Genomic DNA, 20,820 nt, shown 5'->3' with positions numbered 1-20,820 from the left:
GGATTGGGCTGGAGCGACTTTCTCCAAAAGGCTTGCGGGATCCTAAAGAAACGCAAAGAGTCATAAGGAGATCTGGATCACCAGAGCACACGGAATCAGAAACCACAGTGAGGGAGCACACCGCCACTCACCACTAGTGACACTAGGCAGTCCAGTGAAAAAACATTATGGAGAGTCCTCCAATACTGAAACAATAAAGGTGTGTTGTCCTCTGGGATACCCCCTCTCCCCCCCCCTCCCCCCATACCAGGAACTTCCAAGTATGTGCACATCTCAGTTCTTCCCAGCACTGATTTAACAGGAGCAAGTCCATCCACCGCAAACAAAGACAAGTGGTCAGGGTGGTGGCCCAGCCTGTCATCCCAGATCTCCATTTCCAAGACAGTCCCCAGACTTAGTGAAAACCTGCCTTTCAATTGGAAGGGAAATATCAGCCAGACTGGTGGCTCAGGCTTGTAATCTGCACTTAGGAGACTGAAGCAGGAGGATTGCTGAAAGTTTAAAGCAGCCAGAGCTACAGAGTGAAAATTTCATAAAAGCAAAACAGAGAGGTATACATTTTATTTATTGGGGGTACATGGGTGCACGTATGAATATCCAAGAACAACATGTAGGGGTCCATTCTCTTTTTCCTTCATGAGGGTCTTGAGACAGACCTCGAGTTATCAAGCTTAGCTTTTCAAGACTCAAGTAGTCAGGCTGGCCTTGCACTCCTGGTGTGGCAGGACTACAAGCATGCTTCACACACAGCTTGTCTTTAACAAGAGATTCTGACACTAGACAAGATAAGTCTGGTACAACAGCTAGGATACTCTGAGCTGTACTCACACAGGAAACAACCACAGACAGAAACTTTGGGATGCTGAGGGGGTGGTGAAGCCGCATAGCATCATGGATCTTCTCCACTGAACTGCATCAGAAGGATGAGAAGGATGGGTTGCGTGCCATTTGCTTTTCATTACTGTGAAGAAATGCACAGGGGTCGGGTGCTGGGGTACAACTCAGGTCTGCCTCGGTACCACACAGCTGTCATTCTGACTATTGCAGGGGGTACGTGGTGCTTCAGGCATATCAGGGTTCTTCCGAAAGGAAGCACTGTGTCAGCAAACAGACTCTGTTGCCTGCTTATCTCAGGGGATATTAATACCTGGTTCTGAGACCAAGAAGATCACAAAGATATGGTTATAGACATAGTTCTTTAACATACATGCATAGGACGGCAAGATTGCTCAGTTGGATAAAGGTGTTTGAACCCACGCTTGCCTGATTTCTACCCACATGGTATAAAGGTGGAATTTACACACACACACACACACACACACACACACAGAGAGAGAGAGAGAGAGAGAGAGAGAGAGAGAGAGAGAGAGAGAAACATGTTTGTGTTCATTGAGTCATGGCAAGGCATGGTGGCTCATGCCTTTAATCCCAGCACTGAGGTGAGGGCAGGTGGACTTTTGTGAGTTTGAGGACAACTTGTTTTACAAAAGGAGTTCCAGGCCAGTTGGGACCACATAGTGAGACACTTTCTAAAACAAACAAAAACAAAAAGCCGGAATAAATGCACCACCCAAGGCTCTGCCCAAATACCCTCAACCAGCCTGAAGAAGACCAGAAAGTAAAGCACTATTGGAAAGGTGGTGACCCTGGGTCACTAAGGGATTTGACTTGGTGTTTTTTTCAGGAAGAGAAGCTGTGACAGTTCCATGGCAGAGATCATACTCCCCAGAGTCCCAATAGAACCCTGGCCACCTTCAGGAACACTCACTATAACCAAGAGACGGTTTAGTCTGCCCTCTCCTGGGAGGATGGTGTTTACCTCTGCAGAGTCGCTTGCCATCAATACAAACTCTGCAAAGTTCCCCAGTGGCCTGAACCGCTCCCATGCCTGCTCTCTGGCTCCCTCTTGTGGCCACCTGCCTCTAATGTGAGGCCGAAAAGGGAGGCTTCATCAAGGAAAGGAGTTACCTAGACTAAGAACGGAGCTAGCCAAGTCTGTGAAAGGAGCTCACTGGTCAAAGAAGCTCAGACTAGGTGCCCACCTGGCTCTGGACATCATGCACTCCCTCATGTGACAACTCCATGAGGTGGCTTTGTGAATACGATACGGAAACCGAACTTTGTGCAGGGGCACACATGGTATAGTTCAAGCTATAAGTGATGCTGAGGCAGGAGGATGGATTGCTTGAGTTTTAGGCTCTCAGCTCAGCCTAGGAAACATAGTCATAACGTGTCTTAAGTTTAAAGACATGCAAATCTAGACAGGGAGAGGTAGATTCAGACAGAGACAAATGGAACTTGGTTAATATTGCCTGCCCATCAGTAAACTACAGAGCCAGTGCTGTGGTCTGGGTCTGCTTCACCTCAGGATCACATGACCTACATTGGCTCTGTGCCATGCTGTGGATTTGAATGTCATCTGGCTAGCTGACATGACTGGGTCCATCAGAGAATCACAAGAATCCCACACTCAGACTCCAAGACAAACCTGAAAGCACCAGACAGCCCCATTTATTTCCATGCCGGTACAGCATGTCTTTAATTAAGACAAGTGTCTCTAAATTAGTGGAACTCAGTAAGAACACTTGCTGCAGTCACGGGGACACGAGTTCAAATGCCCAGCACTAAACCAGGTGTGGTTACACTCACTCCGTATGTAACCCCCATTCTGGGGTGAGGTTTGTGGGCCATGGAGGAGAGAGAGGAAACCACTTGGGGTTTATTGGCGGCCGGTTGAGTTCCAGGTTCACCGAGAAACATCAAAAGAGAGACGTTTGTCTTCTTTCCACCGGTGAAGCAGAGTCTGATGTTCACAGCTGCTTTCCCTAGCTGCCTGGTGGCTTCCCAAGCTCCTCCTGGCCCTCTACTCATGGCAGGAGCTGAGGTTACAGACTGAGCTCAATTTTACGTGGGTGCTAGGATCCAATCTCAGATGCTCGAACTTTTGCATCGAGTGCTTCACCCACCGAGCCACCCCCCAGTCCCCTACGGCAACTCTTCAAAACTCTCACATTCTGGATACTAGGAAATCCCAAGGGCCTTGCTGGAAGCAAGCGCCTTCCTGCTCACACCGATAGCCAGCACCAGCAGATGAAAGCTGAAGAGGTCAGCTGTGAACCATCAAGTTCCAAGTTACTCACCTTCAGTCCAGCTGTCCCCGCCTCCTCCCTTGCTTCCACCAATCCCGACTCTTATTGTTGTTGTTGTTTTTTCTTCTCTCCCCTCCCTCCCCAGGGTTGGGGGTGGAACTCAGGACCTCCTGTTTACAATGTGGGAGCTTTACTGAGCTTCCCACCCCACCCTGCCCCCACCCCACCCCTGCCCCCACCCCAGCTATTGATTTTTTTTTTTTTTGAAACACCCAGGCAATTTGCTTCTCAGGAATGTTCCAGAAGCTGTATTTGTTACTATTCTCTAAACAGATGTTGCTTCCCAACTGGAGACTGTGAGAACTATATATATATATTTTTCTCTATAAACCACCCAATGGGGGGCGGGGGGGGGGTCTGTTAAAGCAACTGGTAGCTGAATAGAGCAGAAGGGAAGATTAGCATATGAAAGAAGCCAGTTGGCAGAGGGCCTGGAAACTCCTCCCCCACCCCGGCTACAAGGAACAAACCAGCACACCCAAGGCGCTCTCCTAAGAGGAGAGGTCATACAGGCTCACCACATTCCCACTTGGGGTCTGTTAGCACCTCTATTCTTTCTCAGCTTTCTGGCCCACTTCCACCCTGGCCCAATTCTTTGTTCTGGGATACTCGAACCTAGAAAGCTGAGGCGGTGCTCTCTGGAGTCAGATCTATATGTAACTTTGAGCTCAGGTGCCCTGCCTCTGCCTCTTGGGCAGATCCCTGAGCTGAACGGAGGTGACTAAGGTTCTTTGTGTGGCCTAACTGTAAGGCTCCTGACCAACTCCTAAGCCCCCCTGTATACTTTCATGTGAACTCCAGCATCGCCAGAGGGCCTTGCATAGTCATTTATCGAGAAGGAGCCCTAATGCCTGGTGCCCCTCACTGTCTGAGTAGGGCCTCCTTCCTAGATGGTATCTGTCACCTGATCTATCTTCAGTGACAACCCCTTCTGCTCAGCCTAGACAGAAACCTCCTTATCTCCCTTTGATGGCTAGTCTCCACAGCCGCCCTGATTGGAGTTCAAATCACTACAGGATTAATTTGAGAAGTCCCGTCCTGCTGTGTGTGTGTGTGTGTGTGTGTGTGTGTGTGTGTGACAGATTGCCCACAGTTAGATACTGCAGGTTCTGACCTGATATCTTGAATTCCCAACTAGAAGCACCCCAGGGAGGAAGCAGGGGGTGAAACTCTACGCTGTGCCCTCACCTCTTTCTTTACACCATCCCTCTCTCTGCTTCTCGGCCACCATGATAGAAGTTGGATCAACACCTCTGAAACTTTGAGGTAAACCAAGTCCTCCTTCCTCCAATCTGCTCACAGCAACTTAAGAACTAACACAGCCCTGATATTTTTCTCGTAGTGATTTCCTATCAGCAACCCCAGCCTGCTCCTTGGCTGTCATTTCCAGATGCCCAGGTCACATTAGGAGGCAAATGCACACCTCTCCCTGTCTGCACAGTCCAGGGCCAGCTAATGCTTTTTTAAATAATAAATAAATAAATAAATACCCAGAGGAACAGATACCATCATGAGACTCACTGACACAGGAAGAGTCAGGTTTGGTCATGCATACCCATGATCCCTGAACTCTGATGGCTGATGCAGGAGTATTTTAAGTTTAAAGCCTGCCTGATTACCTAGCAAGCTCTTACCTAAAAGCCCTTATCCAAAAGGTAAAGGAGGAAAAATAGATTAGAAAGCAGAAGCACAGAGAGGCTTAGTAACAAGCTTTGGATCACACAGCCAGCGAGTGAAGAGCCATCTGCGGATCCAAGGCTATCTGATCTCTCTCTCTCTCTCTCTCTCTCTCTCTCTCTCTCTCTCTCTCTCTCTCTCTCTCTCATTGTAATGATGACACATCAGGACAGGATAGTTCTCCCAAAAGGAGCCCTTGGAGCTCAACAGACTCATAATAAATACCAACGAGGGCAAGGGCGGCGGCTGGGTGTGCTGGTGTCCCGCTGTCTGCAACAATAGCCAAAAGGAGCTTTCCCTTCCTCCACTCACAGCTTCTGGACAGCGGCTTCTAGGCCATGAGCAGCCTCAGAGAAACGCTGTCTCTTATCAGGATTCAGCTCCTGGCTGGGAGATTTCAACCAAGTCCTCCCTAGAGACAGAGAGTAGTCAGCACTCAGAGCAGGACAGGGCTGATGGCGATGGACAGAGGCGGAAGTTGCTACCTCCGTAGGAGGTAGATGTTTTCCAGATGTACATTTGTGGGGGACCTTGGGAAGTGAGGAGGCCAGAGTGTGTAGGAGAGGAGGGACATTCCTCCTGTCTGTCATGAGGAGTCATGGTACACACCCCACAATAAAAGGCCAATTATCACGAGAAAAGTATGCCAATTTACTTAACCAAGTTCTGTCTATATGGAAGAAGATTCCAGAATGAACACACAAAGACTCAGCATGAGTGCTCCGTTAGGCTCAAGTACATACAGTGAAAGTGACAGAGGCATAGGAACCCCAGCAGGGAGCACTCACCCAGAACAGAAGGCACCAGGTTTCATTAGGGTAAGTGCCATGAGTTCCTGCCAACAGACCCAGAAACCAACAAAGCCGACCTATCCAGATTCAGAGAGCGGCAGGCCGGGGGTAACGGTGCACACCTGTAACCTGCCACTTGAAAGGCTGAGGCAGGGCATATCAAGCTTGAGGCAAGGATGGGCTGCATAATGAGATTCTGTCTCAAAACAAAAAGAGCCAGGAATATAGCTCCATTACTAACTTACCCAGCATGAATGAATCCCAGGGCTTGATCCCCAACACTCATAAAACTGCATGGTAGTGCATGCCTGTAATCCCAGCATTTAGGAATCAGAGGCAGATAGGGTAAAGTTCAAGGTCATCCTAGTCTACACAGTGAATTTGACCCCTTCCCTCCCCACTTCTCACAAAAGCAAACCAAACCAAACACTCCAGTAAAATGAATGAATGAGTAATATCATTGAGCAATCTCTGAGAGAAAGAAACTCTCCTCCTCCATCCATTAATTCCCACAAGCCTAGTGAACTTCTTGGTGAACCGCCATGACCACAAACTATCCCTGCCATGGGACTTGTGTTCTGTTGTAGTGGAGTAGGATGTCAACCACGGTAATGACACAATAACCAGGAAGGCAACTGTTGTTTATTTTGCTAGAGAATGGCAGATGCCACACGAGAAGGAGGCATAAGGAAGTGTCAAGGGTCAAGGGGGTGGGGAATGCAGGTGGGCCTGCAGGGAAAAGGCCAGGTGTGTGTGTGTGTGTTTTTTGTTTTTTTTTTTTTTTTGTTTTTTGTTTTTTTTTTTTGTTTTTGCTGTGGTCACAATGTATGACAACGAAGGAGGAAAGAGCTACCTGAGCTCATGGTTTCAGAGGGATTTCAGCCACCATGGTGGGAAAGGCATGGGAGACTGATAGGTAGTGGTAGGAAGGAGTAGCTCAGTCACATGGTGATTGTCTTAGGGTTTTACTGCTGTGAGCAGACACCATGACCAAAGCAACTCTTATAAGGACAACATTTAATTGGACTGGCTTACAGGTTCAGAGGTTCAGTCTGTTATCATCAAGGCAGGAATATGGCAGCATCCAGGCAGGCATGGTGCAGGAGGAGCTGAGAGTTCTACCTCCTCATCTGAAGGCTGCTAGTGGAAGGCTGACTTCCAGGGAGCTAGGACAGGGGTCTTAAAGCTCACACCCATAGTGGCACACTTCCTTCAACAAGGCCGCATTTCTAAATAGTGCCACTCCCTGAGTCAAGTATATTTAAACCACCACAGCGATAGACAGGATGCAGAGACCTTGGATCCTGAACCAGTCCTGGCTTATAACTGCTAAAGACCCACTCCTAGTGGCCTATGATCATTAGCTAGGCCCCCATATCACTTCTAAGTCCTAGCCCTGCATGGCTAAGCTGTATAAATGCTCCCATCCCCCAATTAACTGTCTACCGTGGGTATACTCTAGCACAAACAGCAGGGACAGAATTGCCTCCAGCTGGAGCCTTGGTGAGGGTCTCTTCTTACTTCCCATGTCCTCTTTCTATGAGGGAACTTCCACAGATCTGATCTTGAGGGTCCCTTTTGGGTCATCAGGCAACTGCTCTGATGAAGATGGTAATGGCCACTGTGCTTGGAGGACAGTGTTCTTTCTACAAGTGTCCTCAGGACTTTCAGGGGGAAACTTCATCAATCCTACATCTACAGATGTGGACTGGTGCAGGTGTGGACTGATGCAGGTGTGGACTAGTGCAGGTGTGGACTGATGCAGGTGTGGACTGAGGCAGGTGTGGACTGATACAGGTGTGGACTGATGCAGATGTGACTGATACAGGTGTGGACTGAGGCAAGTGTGGACTGAGGCAGGTGTGGACTGATACAGACAGTGAAGACCAAAACACCACTGGAGACTAAATCCTAAATGTGTCTTAAAATGTGTGTGGTGTTGTGTTCCTGGAAAATTCAGTTCTTGTCAAAAAGAAGCAGAAATGCCAGACAGTTGTTCCTACAATGCAGGCTCTTGACTCAATTCTTAAAAATGTATTATGTATATTTGTATATACGAGGGTGGATAGGTATGTGTACTAGTACAGGTTCCTGCAGTGGCCAGAGGTGTCCAATCCCCTGGAACTGGAGTTCCTGTTCTGGAGCTGGCTGTCATAGGTACGAAGAACCAAACAATTGCACTCTATAAGAGCGTACATGTTAATTGTTGAGCCATCTCTCCAGCCCCACTAATTTTTATTTATGTGCACTCTATGTGTCTGTGTGCCATATACATGTGTGGGCTCTTGGAGAGCAGAATGGGATGTTGGATCCCATGGAGCTGGAGCTTCAGGCAACCTATGCTGTCTTCCAGGGCGGTGATAATCAAACATGAGTCGTCTGGAAGAGCAGGATGCTATGTTAACACCAGAACCGTTGCTCCAGCCATTGGTCAGGGTCTTGTTACCAATTCCTGGGAGGCATGATGGTGGTTGTGAGGGGTAGGATGACCTCTAGCTTGGTGCTGGGGAGCAACCCCAGCTTCCACCCTTCATAGCAAAAGTTTTCCTAGTTCATCAAGACTTTCAAACTACACCCAGGGCAGATGCCACCCTGACCTGGCATCGTAGCCCTAATCCATGTATTACACAAGATGAAAAATGAGGACCCTTTGGGGGAGGTGTTTTAACTTCCACCACACAAACACATACCTGTTGGGGTCGACTATTATTGTTAAGTGCAGCAATGATAAGGGTTTTAATAAATGTACGTGCTTGGTGTCTTCCATTTGTCCATTGACAGTCTAGTCAAAGGAAACATAGAGTTAAAGTACGTGTGTCTGAAAGAGGTTTCAAAATGGCAGCTTCCAGCTAGGCATGGTGGCGTCTGCCTATCATCCTAGCACTTGAGAGGGGAGGATCCTAGACCTGAGGCAGGGGCATTGTACATTTGAAGTCAGCCTGGGAAGTAGGGTAAGACCTTGGCTGTACAGTGTTCTTGTAATCGCAGTCTTAAGAGCAGAGACAGGAGGGTCCCTGGGGCTCCTGGCCAGCAAGTCTAACTGATCCCATGTCATTGAAAGACACTGTCATTAAAAACAGGTCCTTAGAAGGCCAGGTGGTACCCTAAAATCACGAAGCACTAACCAAGATTTTGTGGCTATTCAGGCAGGGGGATCTTGTCTCCCTATAAATAGTAGTTCTGAGAGCTTGGAGGTACGCAGGAGAAGGAAGAGTCTGGGAGATGGACACACAGCAGGTCCTGATGATATGCATTTAGTAGCCTGCCTCCCAAAACCCTACACTTTGAAATTGCTGGGCCTCGTAAGTGTGACCCTGGCTGTATCACAGTGTAGTGGTTTGAATGAGAATGGCCCCTACTGGCTCATAAGTCATGGAATACTTGGATCCCAGTTGCTGGAACTGTTTGGGAAGGATTAGGAGGCGTGGCCTGTTGGAGGAGGTGTGTTCCTGAGAGCAGACTTTAAGGTTTCAGAAGACTTATGCCATTTGGAATGAGCCCTCTCTTCCTCCTGCCTATAGATGGAGACCTGAGCTCTCAACTGCTGCTCCAGCTGCCCACTGTCTGCCACCTCCACACTGCCATCACGGACGCTAATCCTTTGAAACCATAAAGCCAAAATTAACTCTTTGTTCTATAAGTTGCTTTGGTTGTGGTATTTTATCACAGCATTGGAAAAGAAACTAAGGCAAGGCAGAAAGCTCCTGAGGTGTGAGACTCAAATGTCCTCACATGCCTGTGCGTATGCACCTGCACAAACACAAAACAAACGCTGCATGCACTGATGGTGGTGGTGGTGATGGTGACATCCAATGAAATTCCTCTCTCTTTCTTTTCTCTCTCCCATCTTTGTTTTTGACACAGGGTCTCACTATGCAAGCTGGCTTCAAATGAACATACCCAGCTCAGTAATTTCTATTTCTTTATTACAAATACAGTTTTCCGGAAGCGTTGACAGTGAAGCTGGTGATGGTGGCACACATTTGCAATCTCAGCACTTGGGAGGTGGGGGTGGGAGTTCAAGGTCACCCTTGGCTGTGTAATGAGTTCATGGCCAGCCTGGGCTAATGAGACCTCAAAAACAACAAAACAACAAACAACAACAACACCTCAAGGATCTAGAATGGCTGAACAGTTAAGAGCACTGCCTGTCTTCCTGAGATCCTGGTTTTGGTTTCCAGTACCCACATGGACACTTGAAACTACAACTCCATTTCCAGGGGATGTGATGCCCTCCTCTGGCCTCCACAGGCACCAGGCACACACATGGTGCACAGACACAAACATCCATATTCATAAATTAAAATTAGCTGGAAATAATGAGAAGGCAAAGTGGAAGTGGGTTGTAAGATGAAGGAAAATTGTAGGAAACATTTCTGATGGGGGGAAAATGGCCCAGGGCCTGGAGATAGACTGCAACTCATACAGGGATGAGCTGGTGCACGCTGGGACACTCCTCACTGCAACAACTGGGGCAGATTCTTTATGCTCCCATTCAGTTTTCTTATTTATTTGTTTTGAGTCAGGTTTTGCTATGTAGCCCAGGCTGGACTTGAACTCATAATAGTCCTGCCTCTGTCTCTAGAGCTCTGTCTGGAGTTCCAAGCCCGAGTCACCATGGCTGGCAATTTTTTAAAAATCAATGTTAATATCCTGTATTAATCATTCAGTAGGGCAGAGAAACTACAAAGACAGAAACCGTGTAAACAGCCAGAGGTCAACAGACACTATCTAACTGACAAGGGAGGAAGAGGACACAGTGGAAGAAAATGCAGAGGGTGAAGGACACAGGGAAGGACACTGGGAAGCAGATGACCTTCAAACAGATGTGGTGATCCCGCCTGGCTGCCTTCACTGCCACTGCTAAAAGTCTTTGGTGCCAGCTGGCGTCTGAGCCTTTTACTAATTCTCAAAATAGCAGTCTGGCTCTGCCTTGTCGCCACCTGCCCTTCCCCGCCCCTCCTCCGCTCCACTTTCTTCTTTGTTAAGGTCCCTATGTTGTCCAGGCTGGCCTTGAGTTCTAGGGTTCAAACAATCTTCCTGCCTCAACCTCCTGAGAAGGTGGGACAGCAACTCCACCCATCAGGTCCCAATTCTTTCCTCTTCCTTCTCCTCCTTCCAGACAGGGTATCACTATGTAGCCCTGGCTGGCCTGGAACTTGCTATGTAGATCAGGCTGGCTCACATTTATAGATCTGTCGGTCTCCCAAGCTCTTCTTTTTAACTTTTTCTGTATGCGTATGCGTGTTTGCATGAACATATGCCATGTGCACGAAGCCGCCCGTGTAGGTCAGAAGAAGGTGTCAGATCCCCCGGAGCTGGAGTTCAGGGTGGCTGTGGGTGCTGGGGCTTGAACTTCAATCCTCTGGAAGAAGAGGAAGTATTCTTAACCAATGAACCATCTCTAAAGCCCCACTTTCTTCTTTAAGAGAATATTTTCCAAATTTCATTTCTTTGTATTTCTTGCATCTGTACCCATGCAGGGGACATCTGTGGGAGTCCACCTTCTCCTTCTACCGTGTGGATCCCGAGGCTAGAACTCAGGCCGCCAGGCTTGTTGCCAAACACCTTTACCTGCTGATTCATCTTACTGGCCCCATTCATTACTTTAATTTTATGTTTTAGCTGTACATGAATATGTATGGGGTGTTGGTGAGCGGAGAACATTTTCAGGAAGACCGTATGTAGCATATCCTCCCCCACCTACCCTTCCCTCCGGTAACCAAGTCAGTGGATTGGGTTGACGTACCCTCTAGACAACCATCTACACAGACATTGATATATAGTGTAAGGTACATATTGACTGCCTTAGTTATGCGTGTCTACACACACACACACACACACACACACACACACACACACACACACACGAACCCAAATGGCAACGTTCCACACTTTCTGTTTTACAATAGTGGGACTTGTTATCCCAGCACTTGGGAGGTGGAGGCAGGCGATTAGGAGCTCAAGGCCAGCCTGGTTCTCAGAGTATCAGAAGAAAGGGAGAGAGGGAAGGAGGGGAAAAAGAAAGGGGATGGGATGGGGTAAAAAGGAGGGGAGTGAACAGTGGGAGAGTAGGAAAAGGGAGGGGAGAAGGCGACTGAGAATGAAGAGGGAGAGGTTCCTGGAGGTAGCCGGTCGCCACCCGACGCCCGTGGGAACGGCCCCGCCCGCCTCTGTGACGTCATCCGGAACCCGACGAGGCGGGGCCGCGGGTCCAGGCGGCCGGAGGGTCCTCGCCGAGTCGTGATGAGCGAGGGCAGCGCGGGCGACCCGGGCCATGGGTCCAGCAGGCAGCGGGCCGTACACCCAGGTAGGTCGCGGCGGGACCAGGCGTGCCAGGCGGCAGGGTGGCCGTCCTGGTCCTCCGCGGGGCACTGCTGCGGGGAAAGCGGTGGGCAGCGGACGTGCCCGGCGAGGAGGCTCCCCTTGCCCTGCCTGCCGAGCTGGGGAAGCAGTTCCCACTTTCCACAATACGACTCTCGAACCCAGAGCAGCTTCTAGATCGCCATGGTATCTTATTCTGTGAAGAGGTTGTGACAACCTGCCTGCCCCAGAGGCTGGCCCCTAGATATTCCCTTTAGACCCACTTGAAAGCCATTCTGTCTCTGGTCTTTATTGCTGTGTGAATTTTGCCAAGTGACTTCCCCTCTCTGAGCCTCAGATTGACCGAAGACAGTGAAATATTAATAAATGCCCAGCACAGACCTGATCATAACGAGGCAACAGTCAATGGCACCCTACTGAGCACAGGAAAAATTTTCTTTCTAGTTGTGTTAAATATATAGTCAGTTATACAGCTTCCTGAGATTTTACAGAGATGTGTAAAGACACCGCCCAGTAGACATAGTAGAGCTGCCAACCCCCTCAGGCAAGCTTCCTTGTAGTTTGTATTTATTTTCTTTCTGCCCTAAGCCAGAACACACAACGTTATCTGCAGTCTGAGTTTCAGTGATATTGGATCTTGCAAGGCAAAACTCAGAGAGAGGGCATTGGGCTCTTCAACTTCCAGAAGAAAGACCCAATCCTGGGACAAAGCTCTGGAAGCAGGAAAAAAAAAATCAGGCAAAACTCTGTGATAGTGTTTTTCTTTCTCTCCTCTCTCAGCCCTGGTGTTGCTGATGTCAGCTTGTTTCACCCCCTCAGTAGGAGCCAGGGGCCTAGAGTCCCCCAGTGAGGGGCTGGGGCGAGTCTCCTGTAGAGTTTCCCAGCCATCCCAGGATCCCATACAACACTGGGAAAGCCAAGTGACTTTCTGGTTGGCTCCCACTGATCTTCCTCTTGTTCTAGCACTCTTGGTCACACTGTTCCCAGTCTCACTTTGGGTCTTTGCCGAGGGTTGAAGGGCCACTCTAAGCAACTCCTGGGCCCCTAGAACAGAGCCGTCTCCTCATCCCCTTGAATATCTGCGAGTTTTTGTTTGTTTTGAAGTACTGGGGTAGATCTCAGAGCTCATTCCCCAGTTCCTTTTACTTTTTTTAAGTTGTTGTTTTGGTTTTTTGTTAGTTTGTTTTCATTTTTTTGTTTTCTGAGACCAAGCCTATTCAATCCCAGCTGTCCTTGGAGCCCTGCCTCTGCCTCCTGATGCTGAAAGTACAGGTGTGTGCCATACCTCTGGTTTTGTTTGTTTTTTTTAAATTTTTAGACATTGTCACGCTGTGCTGGCCAGGCTGGCCTTCAATTAACTTATGATTTGACCTTGGTGCCCTGGAAAACAGGTGCATACTGTGAGCCCAAGGCAGATGCTGTTTTCTGATTTTCTTACGTAGCAGCAGGAGGTAGGACCTCTTTGGAAAAGGACCCCACAGCAGCACGGTGCTCTGTAGACGAGCAGAGCAACGTAGATGAGCAACAGTCCTGTGCTAGGCCAGTGTGCAGAGTTAGGAGTGACCCCTCTGAGGTTTCTGCTCCCTGAGTCTACTATGTTAAGGTTGTAGTCAAGGGGTTTGGGTTTCCCCACAACATGGCTCATGTCCTCCCCAGAGCAGATGACTCCAACAGAGCAGGCTGGAAGCTATAGTGTCCTGTGGTCCGAAGTCCCTGCCATCTTTCTGCAGCAGCTCCTTGGTCATCGTGGGTCACCTTGCCCAGTGAGCAGGGTGCTGAGCTTGGATGTGAGCATCCAGACATTGGGAGTGTGGCTCTCTGGGGCCATTCTGGGGCCATTGCTAAGAAACCTTAAGTGTTGTCATTTGTGGCTGTGCTTTCTTGTGCTTTGGGGCTCCTGGCATACTCTGATGATAGTATTTGCATGGAGGTCCCTCTCCACTAGTTCCTGTTTTGATCCCCGTTCCTCCCAGGCCCACCACCTGATGGTCACTGTTCTGCTCCAGCCTGTCCATCCATCTTGAGGACCATAACCTTCCTTATAAGGTACATCATCTCTTCTCTTCCTTGTGTCACTTCTTCCCAGAAGCCCTCTTTGATTGCCTCCCCTAGGCTAGACTCTGTCTCCACCATGTGCTCTTGAGGTCCCCTGGTCTCTCCCGATGGGGAGGAATTCTTCCTTTCCCTGGCTTAATCTCCCCCCCCCCCCCCAATAGTTTTTTATGCAGCTCAGGCTTCCCTGGGAGTCACCAAGTAGCCCAGGCTGAGCTTGCACTCACCGTCTTCCTGCCTCTGCTCCCTGAGTACCTGGATGACAGGTGTTTGCACGTCTTACTGATTCCTCTTTTATTGTGTGTGCGCGCAGCCCTGGAGTAGAGCTCCAGGCCCTTGATCCCTGAGCCTCTCACCCTTAGCAGGGCTTTGGGGATAAGCACTTGGCTCAACCCTCTGTTTCTCAGAGTTGGACTCATGCAAACTTATGCAAATTGCCTCTTTCTTGAGGCTTCATCTCCACATCTACAAGGTGGAGATTCTGACAGGAGTACAACCCAAGGCCCTGTCCAGCTCGCTGGCGAGGAGGAAGGCTCCCAGCCCTCCACCTGCAGCAGCGACCCAGCCTTCCTTCACTGTAGTCATGGCCACACTTCCTGTCCCAGTGTCTCTCACAAGGTCCTAGCAGCACACTTGGAAGCGACATTCACTAGGTGTCCACAGACAGGTAGCTGGCCTTCCCCCTCTTGCCTGGTTTCCAGACTTCCCTCCCACCCTCTTTCCCTCCAGCTCCCTCCCTTCCTCCCTCCCTTCCTTCCTTCTCTCCTTTCCTCCTTCTCTCCTGTAAGGAACATTTAATATTTTTTCTCTCAAGCACTGTAAAACTTTTGTTTGTGATGAGAAATCAAAATATTTTAATCTCTCCCGCTCTGAAATGTTTATGCAAATGTTTTCATTTTCCTCCAACTGGCTAAAACTTGTTTATACAAAGGTCCTGCTGTATTATCAAAATTTATTATTTTTCTTTGTTTTGTGTGTGTTTATTTGTTTGAGACACGCTCTCAGTACGTAGTCCTTGGCTGTTCTGGAACTCACTATGTAGACAAGGCTGGCCTTGAACTCACAGAAGACCTATGCCTTCCAGGTGCAGGATTAAAGGTGTATGCCACCACGTCCTGCTTCGTTGTCAAAATTTAAGTGGCCTCGACTGTCCTTCATTTCCTTTGCTTGGACTCCTTGAAAACTAGGCAATCATGAAAGACTTTGAGGCCCAATCCCAGACAGTGCGGGGCTGGAAGGGTGGGGGCTGGGGGCTGGAAGGGTGGGACGGGAAAAGAACTTGGAATCACCACCTGTGTTAGAATAAAAATGAAGTGAACGTCCTGTCCTGTGTGCTTGCTCGCCCAGTTTGGGTCTTGGTGCCCCTTTTCTTGCCTAGCTACTGTGCTTAGGTGCTCCTCTGTGTGAGATTGAGATTGTTTGTCTCTAACATTCCCTCCCTCCTCTTCTTCATCCTTCGTGGAGGTTTGATTCACATAGGTTCAGCTGTTGTTCATCAAAGTGGAGTGATGCAAAGCAAGCATGTCCTCCTGCCTCCCCGTGAGAACCCACGCTGCATGTTCCCCCTCATCCCCAGTGAGAACCCACTCTGCCTGCTCCTCCCCCTTCCCCAGTGAGAACCCATTCTGCATGGTTCCCCTCATCTTCAGTGGGAATCCACTCAACACACTCAGGAGATTAAGGAGAAAGCGCCCTGCCTGTGCCCGAAGAGGAGCTGGCTGGAACATGTTTTACTAACTTAGATGCCTTAGACACATGCTTTTCACATCTGCGGTCATCCTTAAACCTTGCCATTCCAGTCCCAGGTCAAACTCTGAACAATTTAGACGGAGACAAGAGACTGCAAGTCTGGCCACTTGGGCAGATGGGAGATTTACACGGTAAAGATATTATCGGAATTATTTCTTAATAGTATTTAACAACCGGCGTTGTTTTTGAATGTTTGTTACCCAGGTCCCTCTCGCTCACCTGGCAGGACTGTGCGTCTCCTGACTTAAAGGCAGACCAGGACTTAGAGATGGCTGCAAGCCTGCAGTGCCCATGTGCTGCCCTTTGGGGGCGTGTTCTTTGCTGTGGGAGTAGCCTAAGCTGGTTGTTAGTCTAGGCTGCCTCCTTTTGTTATGGGAATGAAGCCTAATTGGAGGTCCATCTTGGTGAACAAACACAGGGCTTTTTCCAGAAATCCTAAACTTCAATCATAGTACAACATTCTTCCTACGGTTTCTAGGGAACCTGATTAGTGCACTGCTGATCTCCAGTCATCTTGGAGGCAACTCTCCTTCACTAAACTCTGTGTACCTTAGTATTTCCTAAGCAAGTTAATTAGTAAATCCTTCATTGCACCAATGTAACTAGTATCTCCTGCATCAGGAGATGGTCCAACTCCGTCCAACTCATATCAGCGCATCTACAGCACCCCAATGAGGCCCCTCCCCCATTCAATAGTCCCTCCTCCTCCTCAGCTTCCTGCAAACAGTCTGCTTCTACCCCTGTCTTCGGATCTCCTATCTAGACACTGATTTGAGGGCTTAGTGGCTTCCTCTCTGCTTATCACCCGAGTTATTCCATGGCCACATGACCCAGTGCTCCATCCCTTTTCACGGGGGACTAATGCTCCATTGTCTGTCGGTCACATTCTCTGTGTTTACACATCCACTCGTGGACATCGGGCTGGCTCAGTCCCTGGGCCCCTGAGAGTAGAGTTGCTCAGCCCTTCTTGTGCACAACTTTATTGTTGGAAACCCTTGTCCTTTTTTTTTTTTTCCTAATGTTTCCCCTTTATTTTGGGTCTTAGAGTGTAGCCCTGTCTAGCTTTGAACCCACCACCTCCTGCCTCTGTCCCTTAGTGCTGACATTTGAGCTGCGCACTGTGCCTGGCTACATCAGAATTTTTTTATACACTTGAAGACTCAAAGGTCCCAGGGTGATGTGCTGCTTAGCTGGTGAAGCCACATAGCCCTGGAGAACCACAAGGCACATCAAGGTCGTGTGAGCTGTGCTAACAACATCAAGGTCATGTGAGCTGTGCTGAAAGTCCAGGCAGGGCACCCAGCTTCTCAGGGATCCCATGGCAGGTTCCCTCTTGAAATTTCTATCAACACTCATCAAACAAAGGTGGAGAATTCCTTCCAGCCTCCTAGACAGGCTGGAGAGATTAAAGTTAACTTTCTTCTGTCTTAGGGATTCTAGTTTTCGTGACTGCCCTTGGGCAAGAGAAGTTCTGTGTATATGTCTTGCCTAGGAGCTGGGACATGAGATTCTGAAGCATATTTTGGGATATTGTCCCAGACCCCTGACAACACTGTGGGTATTTTTATCTGGTCTTTGTAACCCTGACAGCATAGGGTTTGTAACAGGCCCATTGTGCCTGGACCTCTGCAGATAACCACCAGGCATTAACATGAACTTAAAACTATTCTTCATGTCTATTTGAGTCAAGCCTACTCTACCACAATAGATACGAAGACACATAGCTATTTATGTCTTCCTGTATCTGCTTAGCCCTTCATCCGGCGAGTGACCCACCTCCCTTCTAGGCCTCTGAGGAGAGTAGAATGTTCTGGACTAGGCTGGAGATCACTTAAGCCTTTCTCTTGAAGACTGGTTCTCTTGGGGACAGCTATTTTTGCCCCTCTGTCTGGAGGAGCCTAGCTCTGCCCAGCAACAGGGACCCAGCTTAGAGGTGGCTTTCTTTGTTTTTTCAGGAAGTGAGAAGTCTGAAAGGATAAAAGGGGGAAATAGCTTTGCAGGGCTGTGACTTGGTTGCAAGCTGCTGCCTCTCCCATGGACAGAATTGGGGCCTGGGACCACCTAGTTAAACCAGGCTGTGTACTTGAGGTACCCTCCCAGAAGTAGGAGGGAGACAGGCCAGCTCTAACCAGCAGGTCCTTGGACTGGTCCCCAGGGAGCCAGCCTGCAAGAGACAGGGCATCCAGAGACAGAGCTCCAGGTCAGGCACTGTGGGAAGGATGCACTGAAGAGAAGGAAGGGAAGAAAATCCAAGGGAGTCCAGCAGCTGGGAAATAACACAAAATAACACAAAAGTGTGTGTGTGTGTGTGTGTGTGTGTGTGTGTGTGTGTGTGTGTATCTGTGTGTGTGTGTCTGTGTCTCTGTGTGTGTATCTCTGTGTGTGTCTGTGTCTCTGTGTGTGTGTATATCTGTGTGTGTGTCTCTCTGTGTGTGTGTGTATATATCTGTGTGTGTGTCTCTGTGTGTGTGTGTGTATATATCTGTGTGTGTGTCTCTGTGTGTGTGTGTGTGTGTGTGTGAGAGAGAGAGAGAGAGAGAGAGAGAGAGAGAGAGAGAACGAACCAGCCCAGATGGGGCAGGGCCTGGGAAGAGACTCTAAGCTAAGGCAGGGGCATATAAAGAGTGTTTGGGGCCTTTGCTGGCAACACAAAGGGAAGGAACCTTCAAAGAGGGGACCAGAAGGGCAGAGGGCAGGAGAGCTAAGGCCCTTATCAACCAAGCGTGATGGGTGACCTGGGTTTGCTCTCTGGGGTCCACGTGGGAGAAGGGGAGGACTCTCAAAGGTTGTCTGCTGAGCTCTCAGTAGTCTTCCCTCCACACGCCTGTGCTCCCTGATACACTCCTTACACACACCAGGGAAATGTAATTTTAGAAACTGAACTTAAACAAAATAGGCCAAGAGCCAAGTGAGGTACCCGTGGCCTGTCAGCAGGAGGCAGAGAAGGGAGTGCTAAGGCTTTCCACCATCCTCATCTGCAGAGAGAGGCTCTGTCTGAGACCAACAGGGAGTAGGGAGAGTGGGACAGAGGAGGGAGGAAGAGAGGACCAAGGAACATGAGGAGAGAAAGGACCCTCCCCCACCACACACACATCTGGTTCTGATTTCTGGCCTTCACTAGCTGACCCCCAGGTCTACAGCACTGTCCTCTCCTTTCTGAGAAGCCCCACATATGGGGTTGGGAGAACTGTGGCTCCTTGGGGTCTGGAGAGGTGGCTCAGTGGTTAGGAGCACTGTCTGTTTTTGGGGAGGTTCCAGGCTCAGCACCCACATGGCAGCTCGGCACTCCTGTAACTCCAACTACAAGAGATCAGACATTCCCACACAGACATACGTGCAAGCAAAACACCAGTATACATAAAACAAAAATGAATTATTGAGAAAAAACTCTTGGCTACTGACTTTGGCTCTAAGTCCAGCATCCTGTGACCCAAGGAAGAGCAAGAACCTCTTAATTTCTTAGTTGTATTTTATTTCTTCCAGTGTGCCCTTCTAAAATGGTAGCCTACATCTATCTGGGGACACCGCTCTGTGATGTCTCCAGGCCAACCTGGGCTTCCTCTATCATCTAAACTTGGAAGCCCCTGAATCATTTCCATGGTGACTGCTGAGGTGGGGGCAGGGCAGTCCTCTCTCATCTGCACCCAACTCCCTTCAAGTCTGTCTTTCCAGTCAGTAGCCCTAATAACTTTGCTTCATTTTTGACTGGTTCTGCGTCTTTTCTGTGGTGGACACCAAGATCCTGCTGCACCTGGTTTTAAGGTCCCTGAGGGTCTAAAGGACCCACTCCCTAGCTGCCCAGTGAACAACATGGAGGCATCAGGGACAGTATACAGCCCCTGGTGTGTTCGAAGAGGCCTCAGGGAGATCTTAGGGGAACAGGGGTGGCCCAGGTTCAGGCAAGTCGGAGCCTGTTCGTGCAGACTCTGCAGGCCCGGTCTGCATTTGCCTGTGGAATCTGCAATGTAATGTTACCAAGTTCTTTCAGAAACTCAGTGAAGTAAGGGTTTGTCCTGGTTAGTTTCTGTTGTCAACTTGACACAACTCGAATCACCTGGGGAGAAGGAACATCAGCAGAGAGACTATGCTATGTGTATCAGATTGGCCTGTGGCCATGTCTAAGAGATTATCAGGACTGGTAGTTGATGTGAGAGGGCCCAGGACACCATCCCAGGCAGGTGCCTATGGCAAGTGGCCTAGATAAAACCTACCTGCACTAAGAAAGCAGGATGAGTACCAGCCAGAGAGGAAGCCAGTAAACAGCGGTCCTCAGTGGGCTGCTTTGGTTCCGGCCCTGACTGCCCTCGGTGGTGGACTTTGTTACCTGGAGGTGTAAGACAACCCAGCCCTTTCCTGCTTGAGTAGCTTTTGGTCATGGCATTTATGACAGCAACAGAAAGCAAATCAGGACAAGATTAAACCATCCTGTTTTCACCTCTGTGGAAACTAAGGCACAGAGAAGTTACTTGACAAGCCACTTGTGGTGGCTTATCCCAGAGGCTCTGTGTGTTGGAGGCTTACAGGGTGCTGGTGTTGGAAAGTGATAGACATGGCGGTCCACACCTCCAGTCCCAGCAGTCGGGAGATGGAGCCTGGAGGACTGACGTTCAAGGCCAACCTCTGCTACATACTGAGTTTGAGACCATGAGGTTACATGACATCCTGTCTCGAAAAACCAAGAAAAAAAAATAGGTGAAACTTAATGGGGGGTGCCCACCAAAGAGACTGTGGCACCCCAGACTCCTGACTTCCAGTGACTAACTGGTAGGCAGTGCTGTATCCTACCTGCCTCCAGGAGCAGGCCCGGAGCCTCACCCAAGCTTAGCCTGTTAGTCACCAAGAACTGCCACAATGGTGTGCAGAGTCACCCTACCTATGAAGAGCCAGCGGCTTTTGTATTTTATGACAAATCCATTGATGAAAGCCAGAACAGAGCACTATGGCCACCGGGAGCAGGGAAATTCTCAAGGTCACTTTTCCATGTGTCCGTCTGAGGGACGTTTGTTAGGTACCAGAGCATTGTCATGGTGGGGGTATGGCGTGAGCATGTCCTGAGGTTTTCACCTCATGGTTCAAGC

The 20,820-nt window shown here is 49.2% G+C and overlaps 1 protein-coding gene across 1 annotated transcript in view; it reads left to right on the top strand.

The window, feature by feature from the left end:
- Positions 1 to 11,779: 11,779 nt before the first annotated feature.
- Positions 11,780 to 20,820, top strand: part of Tmc7 (transmembrane channel like 7) — a 51,633-nt gene continuing 42,592 nt past the window's right edge. The window contains exon 1 of the mRNA XM_034510524.2: positions 11,780 to 11,927. Within this exon, the coding sequence (XP_034366415.1) occupies positions 11,864 to 11,927 (64 nt within the window). The 5' untranslated portion in view covers positions 11,780 to 11,863. The remainder of the gene's footprint in view (positions 11,928 to 20,820) is intronic.

Source organism: Arvicanthis niloticus, chromosome 1 (assembly GCF_011762505.2).
Source record: "Arvicanthis niloticus isolate mArvNil1 chromosome 1, mArvNil1.pat.X, whole genome shotgun sequence".
Lineage (NCBI taxonomy): Eukaryota > Metazoa > Chordata > Mammalia > Rodentia > Muridae > Arvicanthis > Arvicanthis niloticus.
This window is presented reverse-complemented; position numbering and strand designations above follow the sequence as displayed.